This window comes from Echinops telfairi, unplaced genomic scaffold (assembly GCF_000313985.2).
Source record: "Echinops telfairi isolate 266 unplaced genomic scaffold, ASM31398v2 ScPeMD7_11;HRSCAF=52, whole genome shotgun sequence".
Taxonomy (NCBI): domain Eukaryota; kingdom Metazoa; phylum Chordata; class Mammalia; order Afrosoricida; family Tenrecidae; genus Echinops; species Echinops telfairi.
The window spans coordinates 41,091,058-41,114,716 of record NW_022103908.1 but is presented as its reverse complement, the minus strand read 5'-3'; the positions used below and the strand labels follow the sequence as shown (position 1 = coordinate 41,114,716).

The window sequence follows — 23,659 nt, the reverse complement described above, 5'->3', positions numbered from 1 at the left end:
AGATTATTCTCACCTGAGTCGGTGTAATCTATACCCGCTTCCCGGGCTATTGGACTGATCTAGGTAATGTCACTTCAGTGACTCTCTCAAAGCGCCACCCAGGAATGGTTTCAATCCCATCATCCTCGATGTCAGCAGGGGAGGACACTTAATGCATCCGTGGCTCTTATTTCACCAGAGCAGCAATGCATTAAATGCAACCACAGAGAGAGAATGGAAATTCAGAGAAGCCAGACACCCAGCTAGCTCCCTGCTTCTCATCGGTCTTGGAAAATAATCCCTCCTTTCCCAGGAAGCTGCTGGAAGCATGGGTCCAGCTCCTAGGGAGGCTTGGTTCAGGGATGCCCAGATATACTCACAATGGGGATGTCTTCACATAGCTGCCATTGCTGTTGCCCTCAGGACACTCTGGGTTGACACATTGGAAGCTTCCCCCAGTGTTGATGCATATAGTCCCCTGGGGACACATGTGCTGTGAAGTCACACACTCATCGACATCTGAAATACAGAACACCCAACAAGAGTGACATTCCTCCTGAGTTTCCCTCCATGGCAGAAACACACCAACGTCCCCCTACAAGCACTGGCCTAGCCTGCACAGGGGAACGCCCCTCCCGGCACCTGCTCCTCCGGCCTTGGGGTATGAGAGATGACACGTGCTAGAGAGGATCGAACAGGTGCTACCCATGGGAGTCCCCTCTGCAGTCATTATCCCACTCTTCAGAATTCCAGTCTTCCTCCGGGAAGCCTTCCTGCCTCACACAGACATCCTCACACCATCTTCCCAGAAGCCCACTGCAGCCTCAAGTTGCAGGGCCTGGTTTGGGGTGACCAATAGGAGAGTCTGCTGCACCTTCAGGAAGTTGTTTCTTCTGATGGAGATTCAGAGTATCTGTGTGTACTAATACCTGTGTGCCCAATGGTGGAGTAGAGGTAATGGGAAGCTTCCACAAGTGAATAAACCAAAAAGAGGTAGTAAACCCCAAACCAACCCCCTGCAGGCAAGTCCGCTAGGACTCCTAGAGACTCACCATCATCAGTGAAGGCAACCCAAACCCTGGTGGAAGTGCTCCCCAAACACTCCATACTATTTGAGTGGGTGAGGCTCAGGGTAGGGCTTCTTGTGAAAGATTAGCGTGTCTGGGGGCAATGGAGGTTCACGATAGACTTACCCATTCCACCGGGAGACCTGGGTTCTCTTCCCAGGCAATGCCCCTGATGCACAGCCACCTCCCACCTGTCCGGGGAGACTTGAGTGGTGCTGTGAGAGGGCACGGGTTCCAGAGTAACAAGGACTCGGGACAAACGTCTTTCATCCCATTGTGCACAGTCGACGTGAATCAGGGCTGATGCATTAAGAGTGCCACATGTCCCCAGGACTTGCCTGCTGGTGATGATGGTGACTGCGGGGAGGGTCCTGCAACTTCAGCCTCTCTGGTCTACCAACAGCCAGTAATTTCTGCTGGCAACAGCCCCTACCTCCTCCCCATCCCCACCCCCCATCCCTCTCCCAGCCCTGCTCGGCTCAGCTCCCTAGGAGGTTCTGTGCTCTAGACTCCCCTGCTCTGGTTTCCAGTTGAGTTTGGCCCATGGGAGGTCTGGGGAGGCTGGAGTGTTGATTTCCTGCACCATCCCTGCCTGGATGTGGTGCTGGGAGTGGCTGTATCCTCCATGGTCACAGCTGTTTCAGGCAAGCCCTGCTCCCTGGCTCATCTGCCCCTCTCCTTCTCCTCCCCATTCAAACCCAGGGCTACTGATGGCTTCCCACTCTCGCGGTGCCTGGCTGCTTCCCTTCCCTTATTGGGAATTGTCCTCAGCCAGCTCTGCAATAGGATTAGCCCTGTGGAGCCAGACCACATCAAGGCACACATGTCTGAAGATACTGTCCCTTCCAGAGACATGAGTGTGCCGGTGGGAGCAGGGACAGAGTTTCAGGTGCCCACCAGCCAAGGCAAGATGCACCACACCCACAGAGCTGTATGCTGTCCTCTAGAGGGCACCATGTGGGCGAGTGACAGGCTGCTCAGCCCAGCTGAAGGCATTGCTGACGGGGCAGCCTGGGCCTGAGGAGGAAACATACTCACGGATGGTCTGAAGAAGACTGCGTGGGGATGGCTAGGCAACCTATCTCCTATTTATGCAGACGCCTTTGTAGCTTGGTCTTGGGGAAGTCCTTTTGAGTTTTTTGTTTGTTTTTTAGAGAAAACAGATTTGAGACCTTGACCTATCTACCCCCATTCGGAGGTCCCGGCAGGTCAAGGCAACAAGTGGCCACCTGGGCGATCGGTCGGTGTTCTCCCAGTCCCTACTGCCCGCCCATGCTGCAGGCTTACTCACCCTCACAGCTCTGCCCGTCAGCCAGGATATGGTACCCGCTGGGGCAGACGCAGTGGTAGGAGCCCGGGGTGTTGATGCAGGCGTGCATGCAGAGCTTCGGACGTCCCTCCTGCTTGTAGAGCTCACACTCATCCACATCTGGGGACAGAAGAGCCAGCTGTCACTCCAGGAGCCCTGCAGCGGGCACTGACACACCTATCAGCCTGGACAGCCACACCTGGCAGTGAGGAGCTAACAGCAGCTCTGCCTCAAGGGCTGCGCTAGGTGCAGCTCCGGAGCCTTTTCTCCAGCTTCAGGAAAGGCTGGTGTGTGCCCCTTTCTCCCAAGCCCAGGTGCCCACAGGATGAAGGGGAGGAGGGGGCTGTCACAGGACTGATAGACCCAGGCAGGCTCTGCTATCCTTGGCTGAAGACCAACTGGGGGGATGTTGCTGAGCATGGCAACATGTGCCTCGCACCCGGTGTCCACAGCCCCATCTGGTTTCTTCTGCTGCCAGACGCGATCATGGCACAGCTGGGCACTGTTGCGTTCTGTTTCATTCCGACATAGGGGCGCTTTGAGTCGCAGCCCACTTGCGAGCACCAAATGACATCACCACCTGAGTAACTGCGGGGTTGTGTGGGGAAGGCCCTTGGGTCCGTAAAGCTTAGCTGGGAGAGGACCAGGGAGTGAGGCCAGCCCGCCCCCTCCCACACACACACCCGGCCTGGTCCACTAGCACAGTGATTTAAGGTCCTCCCAGGGGGTTAAGGGTCCTGATGACTTCAGACAGAACAAACTGGTTGGTGGGGTCACTTTCGGGCACCCAGGTAACGCTGTTTCTCTATAGCAGTCTGCCTTTCTCATGACTCCCCCGACGTCTGCGCTCTGGGCTTCGCCACCAGAGGGGATCAACTTACCGAAAACGCAAGGTGGCTGAGGCTTTCGGAGACGGGGCGCCCCCCACCCCGGACGCCCGCCGCACCCTTGGCGTCCGCCGACCCGGAGCGCTCGCGGGGTGGGAACCTCCGCCCCCGCCCCGCCCCCGGCCCGCGGCGGGGCTGCGCCTACCCTGGCAGACGCTGTGGGCGGCGGCCGCGGCGCTCAGGTGGAATCCGGCTTCGCAGCTGCAGTGCTGCGCCCGCTCCACCTGCGCACAGCGCGGCGCGCGGCTGAAGGCGGGGTCGCCGGCCACGCGGCCCTCAGGGGCGGCTGCGGGGAGAAGACACCCTCAGTGCCGGTCCCGGTGCCACTGCCGCCCGACCTCGGGCCGGGGGTGGGGGGGAGAGCCAAGCTGGGGGCGCGGCCCCCTCGAAGGGCTGACTCAGGAGGGGGAACGAACGGAAAGCCGAGTGCTGGACCAGGAACCGAGCAGCGGGCGGGCGCCAACGGGGAGAGCACCGAATACGCGGCGCCTCCAACGCGGGGACGTGTTTCTGAACCAAAATTCATGTTACCACGAACCTTCTGAAGCCGACCCCTAGAATGTGTGTGTGTGTGTGTGTGTGTGTGTTTTACCCCTTTCTTTGAGAAAGTGTTCCCTTTTTAAAAAAATCAATTTATTGGGGGCTCGTACAATTCTTACCACAATCCATACATACATCCACTGTTTCTAGCACATTTGTACATTTGTTGCCCTCATCATTCTCAAACCCTTTTGTTTTTTATATCGAGAGAGCGTTACTTTCATAATCAAGGAAAAAGGTTCATTAAAAAAAGTTTTCCAAGTATTAAAAATCTCACATGGCTGGGAGAAATTCAGAAATCCCTCCCAGTGGGAAAAGGGGACTATAACTGGAGTCCACCAGCGAAGGTGCGAAGCTCAGGTGTGTCAGAGCCCTTGCTGGGAGGGTCAAAGCACAGGCTGACGTCAAGTGCACCTGCTTATTTGGCACAGTGGTTATGTGTTGGGCTGCTGTCTGCAAGGTCAGCAGTTTGAAACCACCAGGTGCTCCATGTTTGTAAGTTACTTAGACCACATCAAATCAACAAGTACTGCTCAAGAGTCTGTTCTCTCAGTTGTATAAGCCCCTAATAAAATGTTAAAAAAAAAAAAAATAGAGTCTGTTCTCTGTCCACTTCATAATCACCGGCACCTCCGCACCCAACAGAGATTGCACGGGGAGCGAAAGACCACCAAACAGGAGAGGGTGTTTTGGTTTGTTTGTTTGACAAAGGAACAGGGCATCATTTGCATGGAACTTTTTTAAAATAAAAAATATTGTATTACATTATAGTATGGGCATATAGGTTCCCTATCTCAGCCTGTATAAAACCAGTTACTGTGTAGCTTCTTAGACCTTCTGGCTAGCCTTCTGTTGGGACTCAGAACTTCACACGTGGATGAAAACCTTATCAGCTGACGTGACAGCCCTAAACCAATCTGCAGGTATTCCACTTGGATTAAGCCTCTGGTGAATCCCCTGTGACCATCGACGGGGATGTGAATAACCTTGCTAATAGACAGTGCATTGGAAATGACTAATGCAAATGTGGTTAGGTTACAATTGAACACCTTATCGTGCGCTCTCCTGTGGACCCATTTTTAATTTGTCCTAGATTTCATTATTTTCTATCTGATCAACTGAAGTCTTTCTGTTTCATTGCATTTTTTTCCCCCTTTTGACTTTGTATGTTTTTCTCTATCTGAGATCCAAGATAGGTAGGTAAATCTATAGAGACAGCAATTGAATGAATAGTGTCTGGGGTAGTGGCAGGGGTTGTAGGGAGCTAATACTAATGAGTCTAAGGAAGAAGAAAATGTTCCAAAATTGGTTGTGGTGATGATTGTACAACTTTTAATCATATGTTTTTAAACTATGCAACTGCATAATACGTGACTTATATGTCAATGAAGTGGTTGAAATAAAAAAACACACAAAAAAACAAAAACCAAAAACTATGTGCAATCCAAATAGCCTTGCTGTTCAGCTCTTGAAATGCTCTGGCCTGCGTCAATGGCTACTAAATGATGGAGACACTTGCAAGGAGAGGCTGTTCTGCTGGCAGAGGAGATGCTGACCAAGCAAAAGGTGGGCACAGTGACACTTCTCAGGCCCCATTCCCAATCTGAGGAGGTCTCAGAATGTGAGTCAGACCTTCCACCTCGTTTGCTTCCAGAAGGATCAAAACTCTGGCAGGCCTAGAGAGCGAAGGTCCCCTCCAAACCACCACCACAGGGTGCCAGGGTTTGGAAGGAGGGCTTCAGCTTCCTTTGGTGATTCGGGACTAAGGCCCCTCTCTCGCTGCAGCGTACCATCCTCTCCACCCCCCCCCCCCCCCCCAGCAGCAGCTCCATACCAGTCTGGGTCTGATGCTGACAGTGGCTCCCGGTCCTTCCCGGTGGACAGATGCACTTGTACTGGCTGCCTCCTTCGACACACGTCCCACCATGTTGACAAGGCTGGCTGGAGCACTCGCTGATGTCTAGGACAAGAAACACTTTTCAAAGGCCAGTAGGTGAGTTCTTGCTGCTCTATAAACACAACAGAACACTGTTGGATTCGCTTTCTTTACACTGTGCCTTCCACAGCCCGAGCTGCCCATTCTGCCTTCTCTACCAGCAAGTGCATGGCTGGCTAAGCCTGCCAGTCCGCAAGCCCAGTGTGTGTGAGCAGCCAATGGGGCTGAAATGCAGCCTGGCCTGCTCTCCGCAAGCCAAGTATCCTGGCACCACTGAGCCCACGCAGACCTCTGGGGCTGCCCCTTGGAAGAAAGATGAGGCTTTCTACTCCTGTAAAGGTGTACAACCTCAGAAACCACAGGGGCTGGTCTCCTCTAGCCTATAGGGGCGCTACGAGTCAGAATCGACTCAATGGTAGTGAGTGAGCGCTCTGAGGGCAGGAGCTTGCTTATCACCCAGCCATGTCCCACCCAGAGGGATCATTTTCTGCTGCAAGGGTGCTTTTAGGTAAACAGAGGCAACTACCTGAGCGCATCCACTCTCTTTGCCTTGGAGGCAGGCCCTCCTCCCTGTCAACTCTGCCTCCGCCAGCCAGCGCCGGGGGAGAGCACCTTTTCAACAGGAACACAATTCAGGGCAGTTATAAGGAGGAGGTGAACACCTCCCCGCCTCCAAAAACCCAATCCACTGCCATGCTGACTCATAGCGATCCTATAGGACAGGGTAGAACCATCCCTGTGAGTTTCCGAGGCTGTACCTGTTTATGGGAGTAGAAAGCCCTCTCTTTTTCCTTCAGGGTGGCTGGTAGTTTCAAACTTTGGACCTTTTGGATTGCAGCCCATTGGATATGTAAGGCCCATTGAATTGCCCAGAGCTGGTAAAAATTAAAACTCTCTCCCACCCAGGAGCCAATTTGTCCTTGACATTTTGAGGACAACCAGGTAGTAGTCGCTCTTGATCGTTACTGCTGGAAATGGGAAATGTTCCTTGCTTGTAACCAAGTCCTAGACAGACAAGCTAGACAGGCAGAGAGGCGTAGTTCATACGTGTGCCAGGCTTCTCTCTGAGCGGTAGATTCACAGATGATTCTCCCGTTTGTTTACACTTTAAAAAATAGTCTTCCGCAGTGAACATTTACATATTTTCCAACGAGGGCGCGGGGTGGAGGTGTTACTTTTTGAGAACTCTGAAGCCCTCCCTTTGCTGTAAAGAAGTCTCTCAGCACAATGTTATCAGGCCATTCCTACCAGAGACGTGAGGTTTGTCCGTTCACAGCATGTGGGGAAAGAAACTGAAAATACGTCCTTGTTGGCATAAGAACACACCCTTCCATGCTATCTCTCAACAAGAAAAAGGTGCTTTGTTCCAAAGGAGAATGACAGTTTGTTTGGAGTGGGTTGGCAGGGACTTCAACTTCCCTAATACTCCTCAGGACTGGAATGTTCTGTAGACAGTCAGGCGGTTCCAATAGAGCCCTGGTAGTGTAGTGGTTACAAGTTAGGCTGCTGACCACAAAATCAGCTGTTCGAAACCACCAGCCACTCTGTGAAAGATGAGGCTTTCTATACAGTCTCAGAAGCCACCGAGGCAGAGCTACCCTGTCCTGTAGGGTCCCTATGAGTCAGAATTGACTGGCTGGCAGTGAGTTGAGGGGCGGCCTTGGGAAGGTCCCATGTCAGTTTCATGAACCCTCACCCCCCTTTCCCTCTCCCAGTACAGCATGTGCTCATATGACTCATTTTCAGGAACAACACTGTACTCAAAAGCCAGAGCTCGGAATTCTCATTTCCAGGCCCACATTTCTAACCAGTAGAGTCTGAAAGTGGACAGACCAGTAGGGCGTGAAGTTGTTGGGCAGAGAGCCAAAGAGTGAACACCGGCATCGTTCAGTGTGGCCCAGTGGGCCCAGCACCATCACCTGTCCCCTGCTGGGCCTCAAGGGAAAGCCACTGAGTCTTGCTCGCACCTGACCTGGCTGGTGATCGGTAGGGGTGGAGGAGTGCCCTGGGAACCTGCATTCTCGCTCCCTCTCTCTATCCTATTGCCAGAGATGCTCATTTCTACACAGGTTCTCCAGAGACTTCACTTCTCATCTGGGGAAGCAACCAGGAGGGACTCTGGCTTTGATACCCTCTGTTTGGGCTTGAATTGTGTGGCCCCCAAATACGCATGGAAATTCTAGCTCTCCTGGTAGATGTGATCTTGTTCGGAAATAAGGATTTCTGTGCTATGTTCATGAGGCCATGCCTGCCTGAGGAGAGTGGGTTTTACATCTAATCATTTCTCAGTTATAGAAAAGCAGTGCAGACACAGTACACATTCGGGGTGGGGGTGACAGATCCATGTGAGGATCCTTGATAAGCCCAGGGAACAAAGATTGTCTAGAGACTAACCTACAAGGATTAAAATGGGCACGGTCAAGGTCCCGACTCAGCCCTTTAGTGTCCGGAACTGTAAGGACATAAATTTCCCTTCTTCAAAGCCACCGACTTGTAGTGTTTCTGTAACAGCAGCAGGGAGACTAAGGTGTGTCCTCTCACCTGCCATTTTCTCTAGCACTGTTTCAGCTCTGGATTTTCCCGTCAGATGTAAGCAAACGATTTCGACATGTTTCTCCCTCCGCACTTCCTGCCCCAAAGTCCTGGTTCTCCATGAGTCCTGGGGTTATCCCATTCACACCTGGACCAGCCAGGTGTTAAATTCAGAGCACAGCAACCTCAGCAGGCACTGGCAGAGGCTTGGGAGAGGCTGGCTCAAAGCATGGTGGGTAATTATCTACCATTTACTGAGCACTTGCCTGCCTCCTGGAAACCCAGGCCACTGTTTACAGGCAGGATCTGTTTTATGTTTTTCTTTATTTCTAATTTTTTCCTGTGTGCTGTCATCTCACACGTCAAGCTTTCCGTTTCTTCAAATCATCTCATTTCTGGGTTTTTCAAATTTTCACTTATGCGGTTCATTCTGGGTTTTTAATCTCCTTTCTCCTTTCGCCTGGTTTTGAAATACGCGTGGGCTTCGCTAAGGTTGTGGAAACATTCTGTTGGCTTTTCGTTTCGTTTTCCCACGAACTCTCTGAGGTCCCTCGTTCCAGGTCAGGGAGGGTTCCCGTGTTATCAGCCTGTGGTTCCGGCACTTCTTCACGGTCTGCAGGGCCCGTCTTCTCTTTTTTTTGCTTAAGGAGCTTGTACTGGACTTGACAATGATCCTTTTCTGCTATTCTAAGCGAAGTATAAGTTTCCCTGTACACTTGGGAAGGAGAGGTGGGCCAAAAGAGCTTTTCTAACGGCGAGACTCTAACTCTTCCCCTTCTCTCGCATTTCCAATGGGGTCAAAAACAGGGCTTCACAGCCTCTGAGCTCTGCCTCGTTGGCTCCCCTTGCACTTTTCCCTGGACCCTCTCTTTCAATGACGCCCATTTCTGTGTGCTGCCCAGCTTGATTTCCCTGCCATTGGTCTCCTCTTCAAGGCTTTGTCCTGGAAAGGAGCGTTGGCCTGTGGTTTCAAGGAGCCAGAAACTTCCTACTGGCACGGTGCTCCACACGCCGAGAAAACAGACCCAGAGAGGCAGTATGCCCTAGTGCTACTGGGTTTAAAAAAACAAAAGTCCTTTGGGCATACAGGCAACCAAAGATATTTATGATGGAAACAACCCCAGCAGTGAAAAATAGCAGACATAAAATCAACCTATTTAAGGTACTGAGGAAAGACCATGGGAGGCAGGTCTCGGATACCCATCGAATGGACATCCCACGGGACGGGCTGCAGACCGGCTCTTCGACGGTGCGGACCTGAGTGTCGCTCCCTGAGCCCTTCTGAAGGAATCGCTGGGGGGCGATGCTGGCCAAGGCGCCCGCCTCACAGGAAGAGGGGTGATCAACAGGACATATCCTGATAATACGGCCACCTTGCTAAAACCAACCCCCAAATGACCCTGAATCTGATCAAACTACTGGAGGCAAATACCAGTTATCAATGATTAATTCTGTTCAATGACTCCCCGGGGATGTAATGAGCAAAATCGAGGCTGTGGAAAATGTCCACAGGATAAGCAACCATTTTCTCCAGGTAAACTGCAAAAGAAAGACCCGTGGGGTGGTGGGGTGGGGGTGGGAAGCTAGAGAGCACGCTAGTGAGTGAGCAAGCCGGAGAGGAGGTTGTGGTTGTTCGCTAACATCACAGAGACTGCAGCTCACAGTGATGCCATGCCCAGAGGAGCCCGGCCCCTCGGCTTGTGGTGGCTGTCCTCTCTATGGGAAAGTCCACTTGTGGTGGCTGTCCTCTCTATGGGAAAGGCCACTTGTGGTGGCTGTCCTCTCTATGGGAAAGGCCAGCCAGCCTTTCTCTCACAGCCGCTGGCTGGGTTCCCATCTCCAGCATTTAAGTGATCAGCCAAGCTAAACCATTGGGCCTCCAGGGCTCCTCGGGACAAGACTGTTAGTTACGTAAGAGATATGTAGAAGACATCGCAGCCCCTTGTCATGTATGGACCTTGCTTTTTAGCCTGACTAATATTTGATGACATTAAGGAACTCACTGTGTCGGCAGTGATGGAACCAGAGCTGTGGGGACGTGGGGACGTGGCACTAGTGTCGCTACTTTCGTGGTTTGAAATTTTCCATGATGAGAAATGTTCTAGGATGTTTTTCTTGGCGTTATTTATAATAATGAAAACTATGGAATAATAGAGTTCAATAAAGTAAAGACTAGCCCTTAAGAAGCCATTAAAGCCAAACCTAGAGGGTAATAGAGCAACTCATGAACAGAGAGTTCTACAGTGCAGGCCCCAATCAGAGACAGACTGACCCCGCCCCCTTCCCCCAGAAGTATGTGCTACAGAGGACAACACTAAACCTGCAGGAGGTTGGGGAGAGGGGCCATCCTGCCATGCCCAGACAGAAGGAAAAAGAGAGAGATCAAGGGACTAGACCCCACACTGGCACACCACGCCCTGAGGGTGAGGGCCCTGCACAGAGATGCTAAAGCACAGAGAGGACTGTAGGGCTGACAACAGCTCAAGACATGATATCTCCTCACTGGAGTATACCGAGACAGAGGACAATACCAGGGACACATGGCAGGGAGTGAGTCTGGTCCGACCACACCCCACAGTGAAGCAAACCAGGAAGGGAACATAACAGATCATCAAGGGGAGCCAAGCCAAGCCACAAAGCCCCTGAGGAGCCCCCAAAATAGACTTCAGGCTGGGGGTGGGGACAGTTCCCCAAACCCCTCAGGCCCAGTGGGGAGATAGTCATAAAGATCAGTGGACAGACCTGGAATTATGTATGGGATTTTTTGTGATTTTTGGGCTAGTTTTTGTCATTTTTCTCTTTTTACTCAGTCTTTTGGTTTCTTTTTGCTTTGGCTCTGTTATTGTTGGTTTGCCTACCAATATAAGGCAGGCATGGGAAGCAAGCCTGAGGAGGGAGCAAGGGGACCAACAGTTCCAGAGGGACCTGGGGGGAGGACGAGGCAGGGGGAAGGGAGTGGTGAGCAAACAACACCATAGACAGGGGAACAACTAGGGAAATAAATTCAACAACAAGGAGGATGTAGAGATCCTGGGGATGTTGGAGCAACAGCAACCTAGCTGAGAGGAATTACTAAGGGGCAGAATGGTGAGTGTGATGGTAGGACAGAAGGAAGGTAAAAGGAACAGAGGAAAGATCTAGGAAGCAAAGTTATGGGTATATGTATAACATAGGTGTACACTTATATAAATATATCAACTCATAAAATAGAGGTATTGGTTTACGTACATATATCTATATGGCAATTTATTTAGGAAGTGGATGGACTTTAGGCCTCTGCTCAAGCCCTGCCTCAATGTAAGAACACTTTGTTCTAACAGCCTGGCATTCTGTGATGCTCACCCTCCTGATATGATTGCTGAAGACAAAATGGGTACACATGCAAATGTGGTGAAGAAAGCTGATGGTGCCCAGCTATCAAATGAAATAGTGTCTGATGTCTTAAAGGCTTGAAGTTAAGCAAGTGGTCATCTATCAGGGAAGCAACGAGCCTCTTGAAATGAACCTCCTGTAATGAAGATTGTCCCCTGCCCCTGCCTTAAGCACCGCACACACACTAGTGATGATAGGGGTGCTGATACAGACAATGAGATGGGTGCACTCAGAGGCAGCTGCTAAGAGTCTAGGGCCCCTCTTGAGGGAGCTACCGAATTGTTAAAACTCTAGCCCAGTGCCCTGCCCGCTCCCCTACTACTGTCAGGATTGGCCATCAAAAATGCGGATGGAAACTGTTTCTCCCTCTTCACAGGTTTGGCTGGCACCACTCGATGGCACTTCCTGAAGACAGCATCCATTAATCACATGAGCTCCTGCTGAGAATGGAAAGGCCAACACAGGCACAGTGTGCCGATGTGATGAGAGGTCAAGTAGAGCAGCTGGTTGAGAACGTTGGCTGTAAGAGACTAGTTTCCTTGTTCAGTCAAGACTGCAATGTGGACTCCGTGCTCAGATGACTCTTAAAGAAATCAAAAATCCATCTAAGACCCCATTGTGGGCTGGCAGCCTTCTTATTCCCTGGACGAACCCCGCCCAGGTTGGAGCTATTAAATGTGGCTCCCGTGGCACTCCTGGGTGAGCTGCTCCAGGCAGTCCTCTGGTGAGTGGTATGGGGTCTAATTCTGATGCCAAGGCAGATTTAGGTGAAGAGGAGAAGGGAGCCATGCCAAACTGCAATTCAAGTGTTGATTTGAGTTGAACCGTGCTCCCCTAAGATAGCTGGAAGGAGCCCTGGTGGTGCAGTGGGTATGTGTTTTGCTGTGAACCCCCAGGTCAGCAACTCAAAAACCAGCCACTGCATGGGAGAAAGACATGTTACAGTGTCAGAAACCCACATGCATAGTTCTACCCTGTCCTATAGGGTCGCTATGGGTCAGAATTGACTCGATGGTAATGAGTTTTTTATTTTGGGAAGATAGGTTGAAGTCCTTACCCCTAATACCTGTGAATGTGACCTTGTTTGCAAATAGGTCTTTGAAGACATTGTCGGTTAGTTAACCTGAGGCCATATTGAACTAGGGTGGGTCCTCATCCAATCTCAGTGGTGTCCTATGAAAAAGGAGGGGAGACAGAGAGAAGGAGTGATGTTTGTAGCTGTAAACCAAGGACTCTCTTTGGACTATGTGATGCTAAGTGGCTCTGTATCCCCCAATACTATGGTCCTGAGCCCCTGGTCTAGCAACTCACCTCTTCAGGGAGTTTGGTTATATCTATGAAGTATTCAAAAGATCTCTTTAAAAGGTTAAAACGCTAGGATGTTACTTGGAGGAAGAAGGTGTGCCTGGCCCAAGCCACAGTATTTTGTTTCACCTCATATGTCTGTGAAGGTTGGATGTTGACTAAGGAAGACCGAGGAATCTGAGTTTTGGTGCTGGAGAAGACTGTTGTACCACAGACCGCCAAAAGAGCAAAGGAATTTGTCTTGGAAGATGTACAACTGGAATGCTCCTCGGAGACAAGGCAGGGGAGACTTAGTCTCACATACACTGGACGTGTGGTCAGAAGAGACCAGTCCCTGGAGGAGGACGTCATGCTTGGGAAAGGGGCGGAGCAGCGAAAAGAGGAAGACCTGTGGCAGTGGAACTGATACAGTGGCTCCGTGGGTGAGCTAAACATGAGAATAAGTGTGAGGTCGGTGCAATGGGGCCGGGCCAGGCAGTGTTTCGGCCTGGGGTACACTGGTCACCATGAACCAGAACTGACTTGACGGCAGCTAGCCACTGCAGCAAGTATTCATAACGTTGGCCCTCGTGATCCGTCACCTTGAGGGGTAGATTGGCATCTGGAGCAAATACTCCGGTAAAATATCCTCTGTTAAACCCACATGTAGTCATGGGTATACGCACGCTCTCCCCTGTCACACCTGTTCAGCCAATGTCCAGACCTTCTTGCCTTAACTTCCGCAAGAGCCAGTCACAAATGTCCAGAGCAGAGTGAGGTGTAGAAGGGTGTCCGCAGACTCAGGAGTCAGAGTGTCCAGATGTAAATCCCAGTGCAGCCCAGCCCCTCCTGGCTGTGTGGTCTCCGGTTTCCCCGGATGTTAGAGACGACTAAACTGTTGTGAAGCTTAGCCAGCTCATGCCGTTATCAGTCAGGCTAGGGCCTGGCATGGAGAAAGTAAGTGAGCAGTCACGTTATGCCCTTGAGGAATCAGGCAGGACGTGGCCCCAAGGAATGACCCTTTCTCTGTACCAGAGCTGGCTGGGATGTGAAGAGTCCAGCCTAACAGGATGAGCAGAAGGGACGGTACCTTTACAGCGGGGCGGCTCCCCGGACCAGGTGCCATTGGGCAGGCACACCACACTGCTGGGCCCAACCAGCCAGAATCCAGGGTTGCAGGTAAAATGGACTTCGTGATCCACCAAGTACTTGCTTCCAAACTTTCTGCCATCCGGCGGAGCATTCAGAGCAGGGCAGGGAACTGGAAGGAGAAAGGGCAGGATTAGGCACCCCTCTGGGGCCACAGCCATTCAGACACCACTGCTAACTATAAGGCTTCTCACCTGTAAGCGGGCCCTACTGAGTGCCTGCTCCAGGCCAGGCACTGGAGATGCTGGCGCTCACTGAATCCTCCAAGCACTTTTGGGAATGGGCACGAGGTTCCCACTTAGTGAGAGATGAGGGGACCCCGGCTGGGTCACCGCGTGTTGTGCACAGGGCCTCCCGGTCTGTGAGGTCAGAGCTGGGACCTCCACGGACCCACCTGCCTCTTGCTCGGTATCCATGGTGCGCCAGTGGCTCGGGGTCTTGTTAGGTTTCCTGCAGGGGCCGGGCATAGCCGCACTGGCAGGCCTAGGTGTTTGCTCTTCTCTCTGCCTGGGATGAACTTCTCAAGGCAAGGTTCCTTCTCACCCTCCAGAGCTCCAGTCGAATGCCACCAGCTCCCAGGCCTGACTCAGCGCTCCGGGCCCTCACCCCTTCTTCTCGGGATTGATACCCACCAACCAACTGCCATCGAGTCAGTTCTGAATCGACCACTGGACCTATCTGTGTGAGTCTGAAGAGGGGTTTATGGACTAGTATTGGACTTACAGACTTGATTTGGACTGGGATGGGATGTTTTCTTCATATCCAATTACTCCTGGACACAAAGCTCTTTCTTACACATGCATGAGTGTCCCTGGATTTGTTTCTCTAGTCCACAGAGGGAACAGAGCTTTACAAAGGCCACTGAGAAGGAAGCAGACGGACATTTGGCAAGCGCTTTGTGTGATATGGACGTCATTCTGGGTTCTGAGGCAAGGCACAAGGTGGCCCAGCTTACATGTTAGCAGCATCCTTCCAGCTGCGGCTTGAGGCTGAAGAACGCAGAGCCCAGAACCCAGGGCCGAGGAAGGCAGCTCAGACCAGGGCGTGGCTGGGCGTGGAAAGAGGGAGTTAGGATTTCAGAGGTATCTTGAGGAAGAACAAGCAGGGCTTCCTGGTGGACTGCTGTGTCTTAGAGTGAAGAGGAGGAGAAGCCTTGCCATTTCTCTTCTATCTGCGGAAACTGTGGGCACATGGTCGGTGCTCAGTCAGTTTGTTTGAATGACTGAATGCCCCACATTGAGATAGGTCGGAGTTGGATTCAGTATAGTTGGAAACTCAGAACCACTTCCAAAACACGTTATAGTTCCGTCCCAAGTTTCATATGTAAAAACATCTGTAGGGTTTTACCCACTGACATGAGGGCCATTCTGACTCCTGGAGAAACCCCCCTGATCCAGGGTTTCTAAGGCCGTCAATCTTTATGGGAGCAGACAGCCTCGTTTTTCTTCTAGAGAGGCTGGTGGATTTGAACCACTGACCTTGCAGTTAGCAGCCCCATGCTTACTCAACAGTGCCACCACAACATGAAGTGCTTGCTTCCGCATGGTAGGCCACAGGAGCCTGGACTGGGATGAAGGTCGGAACCAATCCCTCCACGTACTCTCCTGGCCCTTGGTTCCTGGGGAATTTCTGACCAGTGTTGAATCACTTTCCCTTCATAACATTCTGTCTTGGAACCCAGTGGGAGAGTCCTGGTGAGAAGAAGCGAGTGTGGGCCCGACTCCCAACTCTTGGGTGCTCCTCGGTTGCTGTAAACAAATGGCCTCATGACTCGTTTTAAAAAATGTACTTAATTGCATCAAGAAGGATTTAAAACACTTTGAGGGTGAAGGGTAGGTAGAGTCTCTTGAGGAATGATAAATCTTTGACCTCAAAAAACCCCACAAAAACAAAACAAAAAAACATCAAACGACAATGTACCTGCTGGAGCCGCTCACAGATAAAACCTAGTAGATTAAGTGGTCATGACCCATGGAATATGCTCAATATATGTCAGTGGAATGGATGAACGAATGGGTTCAAGTCCATTAAAAATCCCTTTGCGGTGACATCCTAGACCGGAGCCAAAGGCCTGCGCTCCGGTGGGAAGAGGTGCCCCTGGACTGATTCATTCCCGTGGGGGTCCCTGGGAAGCTCAGCTTCCTTCCCCTGCTGGAACGAGGGTCATGTGTGAGCAATGCGACGGGCAGGTCAGCAAGCAGGAGATCTGGGAATGGGGCTACGCGCCTGCAGTCAAGCAGCTGCAATGCTCCCGGGAGAAAGGGGCTAGGAGTGCAGGTGGGAGATCCTCTCTCTAGAAGCCAGGAAGCAGAGGAGCAGCCCTTCCCAGTATGACAGGCTTCCTTCCCTCCCTAACTCCTAGCCAAGTGCCCTTTAAGAGCAAAGAGAAACAGATCCTTTCCCCACTATTTACAAGCTGACTTGGGACAGGTGTCAGGTGAGGAGGTTGTGACTGCTGCCCAGGTGGCACCTGGAGGCACAACATTGTGGTTTGCTGCTGTCAAGTTCCTTCGAGACTCAGGGCAGGTCCTGCACATCCTGGAGGTCAGCTGGGGCCAAACCATTTTATGCTCCAGAGAATTTTGGGCAGTAGGCTGCGTTTTGGAAGTAGATAGCTAGGCATCTCTTCCTGGTTCATCTTGGTCTGGAAGCTGCTACAACCTGCTCAGCGTCATCACAGTCACGGGCAAGTCTCCACTGACAGAAGAGGTGCATTGACCAGGAATTAAACCCCGGTCTTTGCAGGCAGAATTCTCCCACAGACCCACCGAAGCCTTCATGAGGAGGACACCTCTAGGGTGGTAAGTTTTCAAAAGAGAATTTACCAGTTTTTAAAATCCAACACTATTCAGGAAAGAAAGCCCCTGAACCTAGGCAGGAGAGGACCCATGACTGGCCCTGAGTCCTCCCTAACATGAAGGGACCCTGGTAGCGGAGGGGTTACGTGTTGGCCTGCTCATCATAAGGGCAGCCGTTCAAACTGCCCCTTGGGAGAAAGTGAGGCTCTCTGCTCCTGTATAGATTGACGGCCCACAGGGGCAGTTCTGGTCAGTCCTACTGGGCCACGATGAGTCGGCATGGACTCGAGGGCAGTGAGTTTGCTTTGGGGCTACCCTAGCACGAGGTGGCATGGTGGTTAAGTGCTCTGCTGCAAACTAACCCACCAAGCCCACCAGCCGCTCCGAGGGAGAACAAGGTGGCAGTTAACCACTATAGAGAAGAGCTCTGGACACCCTGGGTGGCAGTTCTGCCCGCTTCTGTAGGGGACTAAGAGCCACAGCCACAGTCGCAGGTGCCGGTGGGTTGGACCCTAGCTTCACAGGGCGATTGGATCAGTTACTCCCTGTGTGCTCTTCTGTGAAACCGCAGCTACCGCTGATGGGTCTGATCCTGGACCCAAACCGAGCACTCACTGTCTTCCGGGCGGATTTTTAACTCAGAGTGGCACTGCCCCAGAGGTTTCTGAGACTTGTCTTTACAGGAGTAGACCGGTTCATCTTTCTCCTGCAGAGTGGCTGGTGGATTCGAACCGGTGGGCCTTGTGGTCCGCAGCTCAACCCACTGCCCACGATACCACGTCTGTGTAATGACTGGCTAGCAGAAGCACTTCTCAGTCAGGGTCCCCCCGCTGCTGCTGCTGGCTCGCTTCTCTTGGCCTCAGCTTTCCCCTCTGTGGCAGGAAGGGAGGATGCCCGGCCTGCCTCACAGGGTTTGATGGATGGAGCCTCCTTGAGGCCTTGGACCTCACAGCCTCTTGGAGGGTGGACAAGAGGCTTGGCTGGGAGGTTTACTTCTGCCCCAGAGGCGCCAAGGGCAACAAGAGTGGACTCAGTGCTGTTGCGGCTCTGTGGCCTCTAACAAGGTGGGAGATTCCACTCTGTCGCCCCATACCACAAAAATGGCCCTTGGCAACGTGTCTGCAGTGGCTTGTACGGGTCCTGACTTAGAGCGAGCGCGATGACGTGCACCCAGCATGACCCTGCGGGGCGAGTGGAGGCAAACCCGCCGTAGGTCTCTGGGCCTTGGCAGTGGATAGAAACCATGACTGGGACAACCAGGGAGGCGGTGGTGCCCCAGTGTCTGCTGGAGCTTGGCTCCTGCAAGTGGGAGTCTGAGGCCCCCACTATAACCTCACCAGTCAAACTGAATCTGTCCGCAGCCCCTTCTCCGCACCCACACCGGTAATGATCGCGGCTCCTCACGGAGGACTTGTTCTCACGTCTGAGAACCGGAACTAACGGGGAGCCTATCTGGGTGGGCGCAGGGAAGGGAACGCGGCGTCTACTCTGAAAATTGTGCGTTTGGGCAAATGTTTAAAGGTTTCCGGACATGCACGGATGCACTTGAGTCGCGGTGCCAGCAAAGACCACCTCAAGTCCCCTCTGTCTGGGAAGAAGGACAGCCAGAATGCTCCTCAGAAGGGAGCGCGGCCAGACTTGGTGCTGTGTACTTTGGACACATGGTGAGGAGAGCCCAGTCCCTGAGAGGGACCTCATGTGTGGGTCGGTTGAAGATTGGGTAAAAGGAAGAAGACCCTTAACGAGATGGATTCACACAGTGGTTGCCAACAGTGGGCTCAAACACAAGTGTGGAACTGCTGCCGGACCGGGTGGTGTTTCCTTGGGTTGCCCACAGGGGTCGCTGTGAGTCAGAGCTGACCCGATGGCCACTTGGCAACAGCAACCACCCCACGTCAATCCACGTGGGCATGCTAACCGTTAAGCCCAGAATGCACACTTGTGCAAGGTCAGGGCGTGGCATCCAGACTGTGGGAGAGTAGAGAAGTCAGGCACTCATCCCTCCCACCCCTCTCCCCCACCCCCGGGGTCACAGACAAGGAGAGTCAGGGACAGGCCTGGGCTGTCCACTTCAAGACTAGGGGGCCCTGTGGGCCGAGTAGGAATGCAGGGAGAGCCTGAGGGTCTTGGGGAACCAGGGGCTGCTGGTTTGGGGACTTTGGGGACCCACCTGGGGGCGCGTCTGAGACCGCTTTGCTCACAGAGTTCTGCAGCGCCGCCAGCCGGCTCTTCATGTTGCGGATGCCCTGGGCGAAGCGGGTCTCCTGGCCCCTCAGCAGCTGCTGCAGCTGGCGGATGGCAGTGAGGAGCTGCTGCTTGTTGAAGCACTTCTGGGGAGAGGAAGGATCACAGGCTCAGCACGGACTAGCGGCTCACTGAGTGCGACGTCAGCGGCTCTGGTGGCACACACGGAAGCACTGCAGGGTGGGCAGCTCACGCTCACCCAGAAGTCAAGCCTGGCACTCTGCTTCCCACAACTACAGCCACTGCACGCCCTGCGGGCAGGTCTACCTCGGACACACTCGGGGCCATAAGTCAAGAGGGGACTCGGTGCCAAGTGGCCTAATTGAAGGGCAATGTGAATGACTTCCCTCCTTCTCCTGCTCTGGGCTTCTAGTTGGATGGGGACATCTGCTGAGTCAGGTCACCAAGTCACAAGGGGTCCAAGCACACACACTGGCGTCCTCGCGCACCCCCTCAACAAAAACAAAATCTCCCTTTCCAGGGAGCAGGGCGGAATAGATGATTCCGTGAGGGGGCCACTGAACAGTGATGTGGGTCCCAGTTGCCTTTGGACCCAGACCACCTGAAGTCCGTTATTTTCCAACACGTCCCTCATTCTTTCCACAAAGGCCCTGCAGTCCCCACTGTGGGGAACCTTTTCTCTCTTTCTCTCTTGATGTCTTAGACCAGTGGTTCTTAACCTTCCTAATGCCGCGACCCTTTCATACGGTTCCTCACGTTGTGGTGACCCCCACCCCCCAACCATAAAAGTATTTTCACTGCTACTTCATCATTGTCATTTTGCGACTGTTATGAATCCGGTGACCCCTGTGTGAAAGGGTCATTGGGCCCCAAGGGGTCGCGACCCACAGGTTGAGAACCGCTCACTGTCTTAACAGTAAGTGGATGCTAACACAGGACTGGTGCAACAAGAGTGGTTTCTATACTTAAGGTGACAGGAGAGAGAGGAAACGGATGACATTAATAGCGCTAAAGAACCGTTGGATGCGTTTCCACACCTGGCTGGTGGCTCTTCTAAAGTCATTAAGAACGGGGAGAAGTCGGAAAGCCCGGTGCTTCGCACGAGGAGCACCATCCGACAGAAGCCACGCAGCACAGCCTGTTTCAAGAAGACCTCCGGGCGTCCGGGAGTGAAGAGGGAGAAGGTGGCATCCTGGGGCCGTGCCAATGGCTAGTGTGCTGGGCTGCCAAGTGAAAGGTTGGCGATTCGAGTCCATCCAGATGCGCCTGGCTGGGGGAGGGGGAGGGGTGGGGTTTGATTTCTGAAACATCAGCCACCCGAAAACTCGATAAACCAAAACCAAAAACCCACGGCTATCGACTCAATGCCGACTGATGGCAACCCTACAGGACAGGGTAGAACTCTCCCTGTGGGTTTCCGAGACTGACCCTTGATGGGAGTAGAAAGCCTTCTCTTTCTCCCAGAGAGCGCTGGTGCTCTCAAACTGCTCACCTTGCAGTTTGCAGGCCAGTGCATAACCACGACGCCACCCCAGGCTCGTGTGAAAACCCTATCGTGCACAGTTCTATTCTGACGGGGGGCGGGGGAGACTCCCCTGGTTGGCGCTGCCTGTACTGGAGCTGTGGTTGTCCAGGAGGACAGAGGATGAACTGGGTAAGACAGGCTCGGTGATGGGGAAGTGGAGAATCTTTCCCTTCCTCTGAGAAGCTCTTCTGTGGTCCTGAGGGGCTGTGTGTTACACAGCAGAGCCTAGTCTACCCTGACTAATTGTACCTCAAGGCAGAGAGAGGGTGTGTTAATCCAGGTGGACTAAAGAAATTCATAGACACTCATATGTGTATAAAAAAGATCCCAGCCCAGTCCTGAGCAAATCCATAAGTCATATATTAGCCCATATGTCTGATACCAATTTTTAAATTCCTCCTCAGACTCATGTAACACGTGCAATGATGTGGAATGCAGGAAGATCCCAGGCCAGTGGGTGGAAAGTCTTGTGGATCCAGAGATGGTGGAAGCATCTCAGCATTGGCATGGGTCTCCACGTGGCTCCTCTAGCTCCAGGGCGCTGGCTGCCATCAGTGTGTCTCCACGTGGCTTGTCAACAGGAATATCTCGCAGGGAGACAAGCAGAGAGAGTGTGCGTGTCTGGCCTCCAGTGAGCTATTTATCTGTCATGCCTCCAAATGAGGTCATCAGGCTGTGACCTGATTGACAGGCTAGACTCCACCCCTGTGCGAGTTGACAGATTATGTAACTGCCACAGAAGGACATGATGGTTGGCTCCAAGGATAGGCTTTTAGATACTTTATTTTATTTTTACTTTTGAATTTTTCTACAATGTAGATTAGTTTTATCATGTAAAAATTCAGTAAAACCTGCCAAACTCAGAATTCATGCAAAGCAGGAACTTATAAGAGAAGGAAAACTCAAATATATTCCACTAGAACGAGTGATCACCACCCTATGAAAGGCTGAAAGCTGGAGAGCCCCGGAAAAGCCTGCAGCCAAAGGGAGTCCCGGCTCTCACGGGGGTCGCTGCCTTTCTAACAGCCTGAGGGGCATCTGTGGGGCGGGGAGGCACAGGGTCTAGGCTGCCTGGGTGGCTTCTGGACTTGCCAGTGGAAACAGCGTCCCTGCCGCTCTCCCAGGAAGGCTGCCAGGCCGCCTGCACCTTGGAGATTGCACCAAACATATGACTTCCTGATTCAACGATGCTTTTGACCAAGGGGATGAACCCCGAGTTGCCTCTGGAACTTGTTCATTCATGGGGACTCTGGCCTCTACTCTTACTAGGGTCTTCCTGGGCATGACCCCAAAAGAAAATGGTTGGGAAGAACGTTTTCTTTGCCTTCCTCCTTTCCCATTGTGTTCCTTCCCACCAAGGCATGGGCACCCAGGCAGGAACTTCCTGTAGACCCACCAGCGACCGGCACCCACCAACGCCCCTACCAGGCCTGCAATCCTACACTCACCGACCCCTTAAAATCAATAGATAGATGATAGCTAGAGAGATAGATAGCTAAAGAGATAGCTAGAGAGATAGATAGATAGATAGATAGATAGATAGATAGATAGATAGATAGACAGACAGACAGACAGACAGACAGATAGATAAATATTTGAAAGATAGAGCGAGCTGATTTCATATGGCACATGCTTTATGTGTAATTTCCACAGACAATCTTTAGCCTCTTGCTGGCAGCAGTTGGATACTGATGGGCACTGATGATTTGTGATTGTCTCCATTTCATAGATGAAGACCCAGAGCAAAGGGAGCAATCCCATCCCCCATGGGGTGCTGGAACCATTTAAAAATTAAAAACCTCTCACTGCCTTCAAGTCAATTCCAACAGAGCACCCTTGTGGGTCAGGGGGCAGCTGCTCCGTGTGGGTTTCTGAGGCTGTAACTCTTTTCTTTTTTTTTTTAAGCTTTTTCTCTCTGATGCTTCTGGCTTTGGGGCTGTGCATATTTTGTTTTTAATCATTTTATTAGGGGCTCATACGACTCTTATCACAATCCATACATACATCAATTGTGTAAAGCACATTTGTACATTCATTGCCCTCATCAGTCTCAAAACATTTGCTCTCCACTGAGGCTGTAACTCTTTACGGGAACAAAAAGCCTCATCTTTCTCCTGAGGTGGGGCTGGATTTGAAGCCCTGGCCAATGCGGTTCCTACTGCGTATGCAGTGCTCCTGGGAACCATCCAGGGGGCTGCAAAAGCATTACCTACATTTTATCCTGGATTTGGGGCTATCCTACCTAAGTTCTTAGTTGCCAGGCAGACACTGAAGTTTTTGTTTTTTCCTGAAAAGGGGGCAGTAGGTCAAATAAGTTTGGGAACCTGTAGCTTGGAGGCTGAATGCCAAGCGGCTTGCCCCCACACATGCCCCTCTGAGTGGGAGAGCGGGGCTGGGACCCTGCTCCCCGCCACCCCACCTGCTTTACGGATGCTGGTGTCTAATGCATGGCCTACGCCTGGTCTTTTCACACAACCCTGTGTGCTCAGCGATCTCCCTGACAAATTTGCATGGGGCACTGGTAACTGTAGGACTCAACCCATGTGCCCCACAGGCGTGGCACTGCGGAGTTCGGGATGGGGAGTCTGGGCAGGGGGCCGGGCAGAGTGGTGGTGGTAGGAAGTGGGAAGGGAGAGGGAAAGAAACGTCTCACAATGAGCCAAGCCAGCAGCTGCTTGCCTCCCTTTCCGACGAGCCAGCCAGGCTCATGACAACCCGAAGACTGATGGCGGGGCCACAGCTGCCTCGCAGGGTGCCTGCGGAAGGACAAGGTCTTCAAAGGGTGGCGAGAGAAGGACATCGGTGCCAAGGGTTTTTCTGAGAAGCGGTGAGGACTCTGACGGGAACTTGGGGTGGTGGCATGGGGGTGCCAATACACACAGAAAGAAGGAGAGGTTGCGTGGGCGGGGAGCGGGGAGGGGAGGTGCCTGCTTTCCACACTGCTGCTGGACAAGCGTGGTCTCCATCCTCGGGCTCCGGGCTCATCTGCGGCCTCTTCAGCACCTCCCAGAAGAGCCTCTGCAGCGCCTGCTCTGTGGACCGCAATGCAGCTGCTGCCTCCCCACCCCCCCACCCC

At 52.5% G+C, this 23,659-nt stretch overlaps 2 protein-coding genes across 2 annotated transcripts in view; one reads left to right on the top strand and one right to left on the bottom strand.

Moving 5' to 3' along the window:
- Window positions 1-12,226, top strand: part of ZC3H8 (zinc finger CCCH-type containing 8) — a 65,690-nt gene extending 53,464 nt beyond the window's left edge. The window contains exon 9 of the mRNA XM_045287085.1: window positions 11,999-12,226. The gene's annotated coding sequence lies outside the window, so the exon portion shown is untranslated. The remainder of the gene's footprint in view (window positions 1-11,998) is intronic.
- The window catches only part of FBLN7 (fibulin 7), a 44,228-nt gene that overhangs the window by 2,227 nt on the left and 18,342 nt on the right, over window positions 1-23,659 (bottom strand). The window contains exons 2-7 of the mRNA XM_030884723.2: window positions 19,024-19,183; window positions 13,997-14,167; window positions 5,617-5,742; window positions 3,388-3,528; window positions 2,338-2,475; window positions 360-498 (exon numbers count right to left, since the gene is read on the bottom strand). Coding sequence (XP_030740583.1) covers window positions 360-498; window positions 2,338-2,475; window positions 3,388-3,528; window positions 5,617-5,742; window positions 13,997-14,167; window positions 19,024-19,183 — 875 coding nt within the window. The remainder of the gene's footprint in view (window positions 1-359; window positions 499-2,337; window positions 2,476-3,387; window positions 3,529-5,616; window positions 5,743-13,996; window positions 14,168-19,023; window positions 19,184-23,659) is intronic.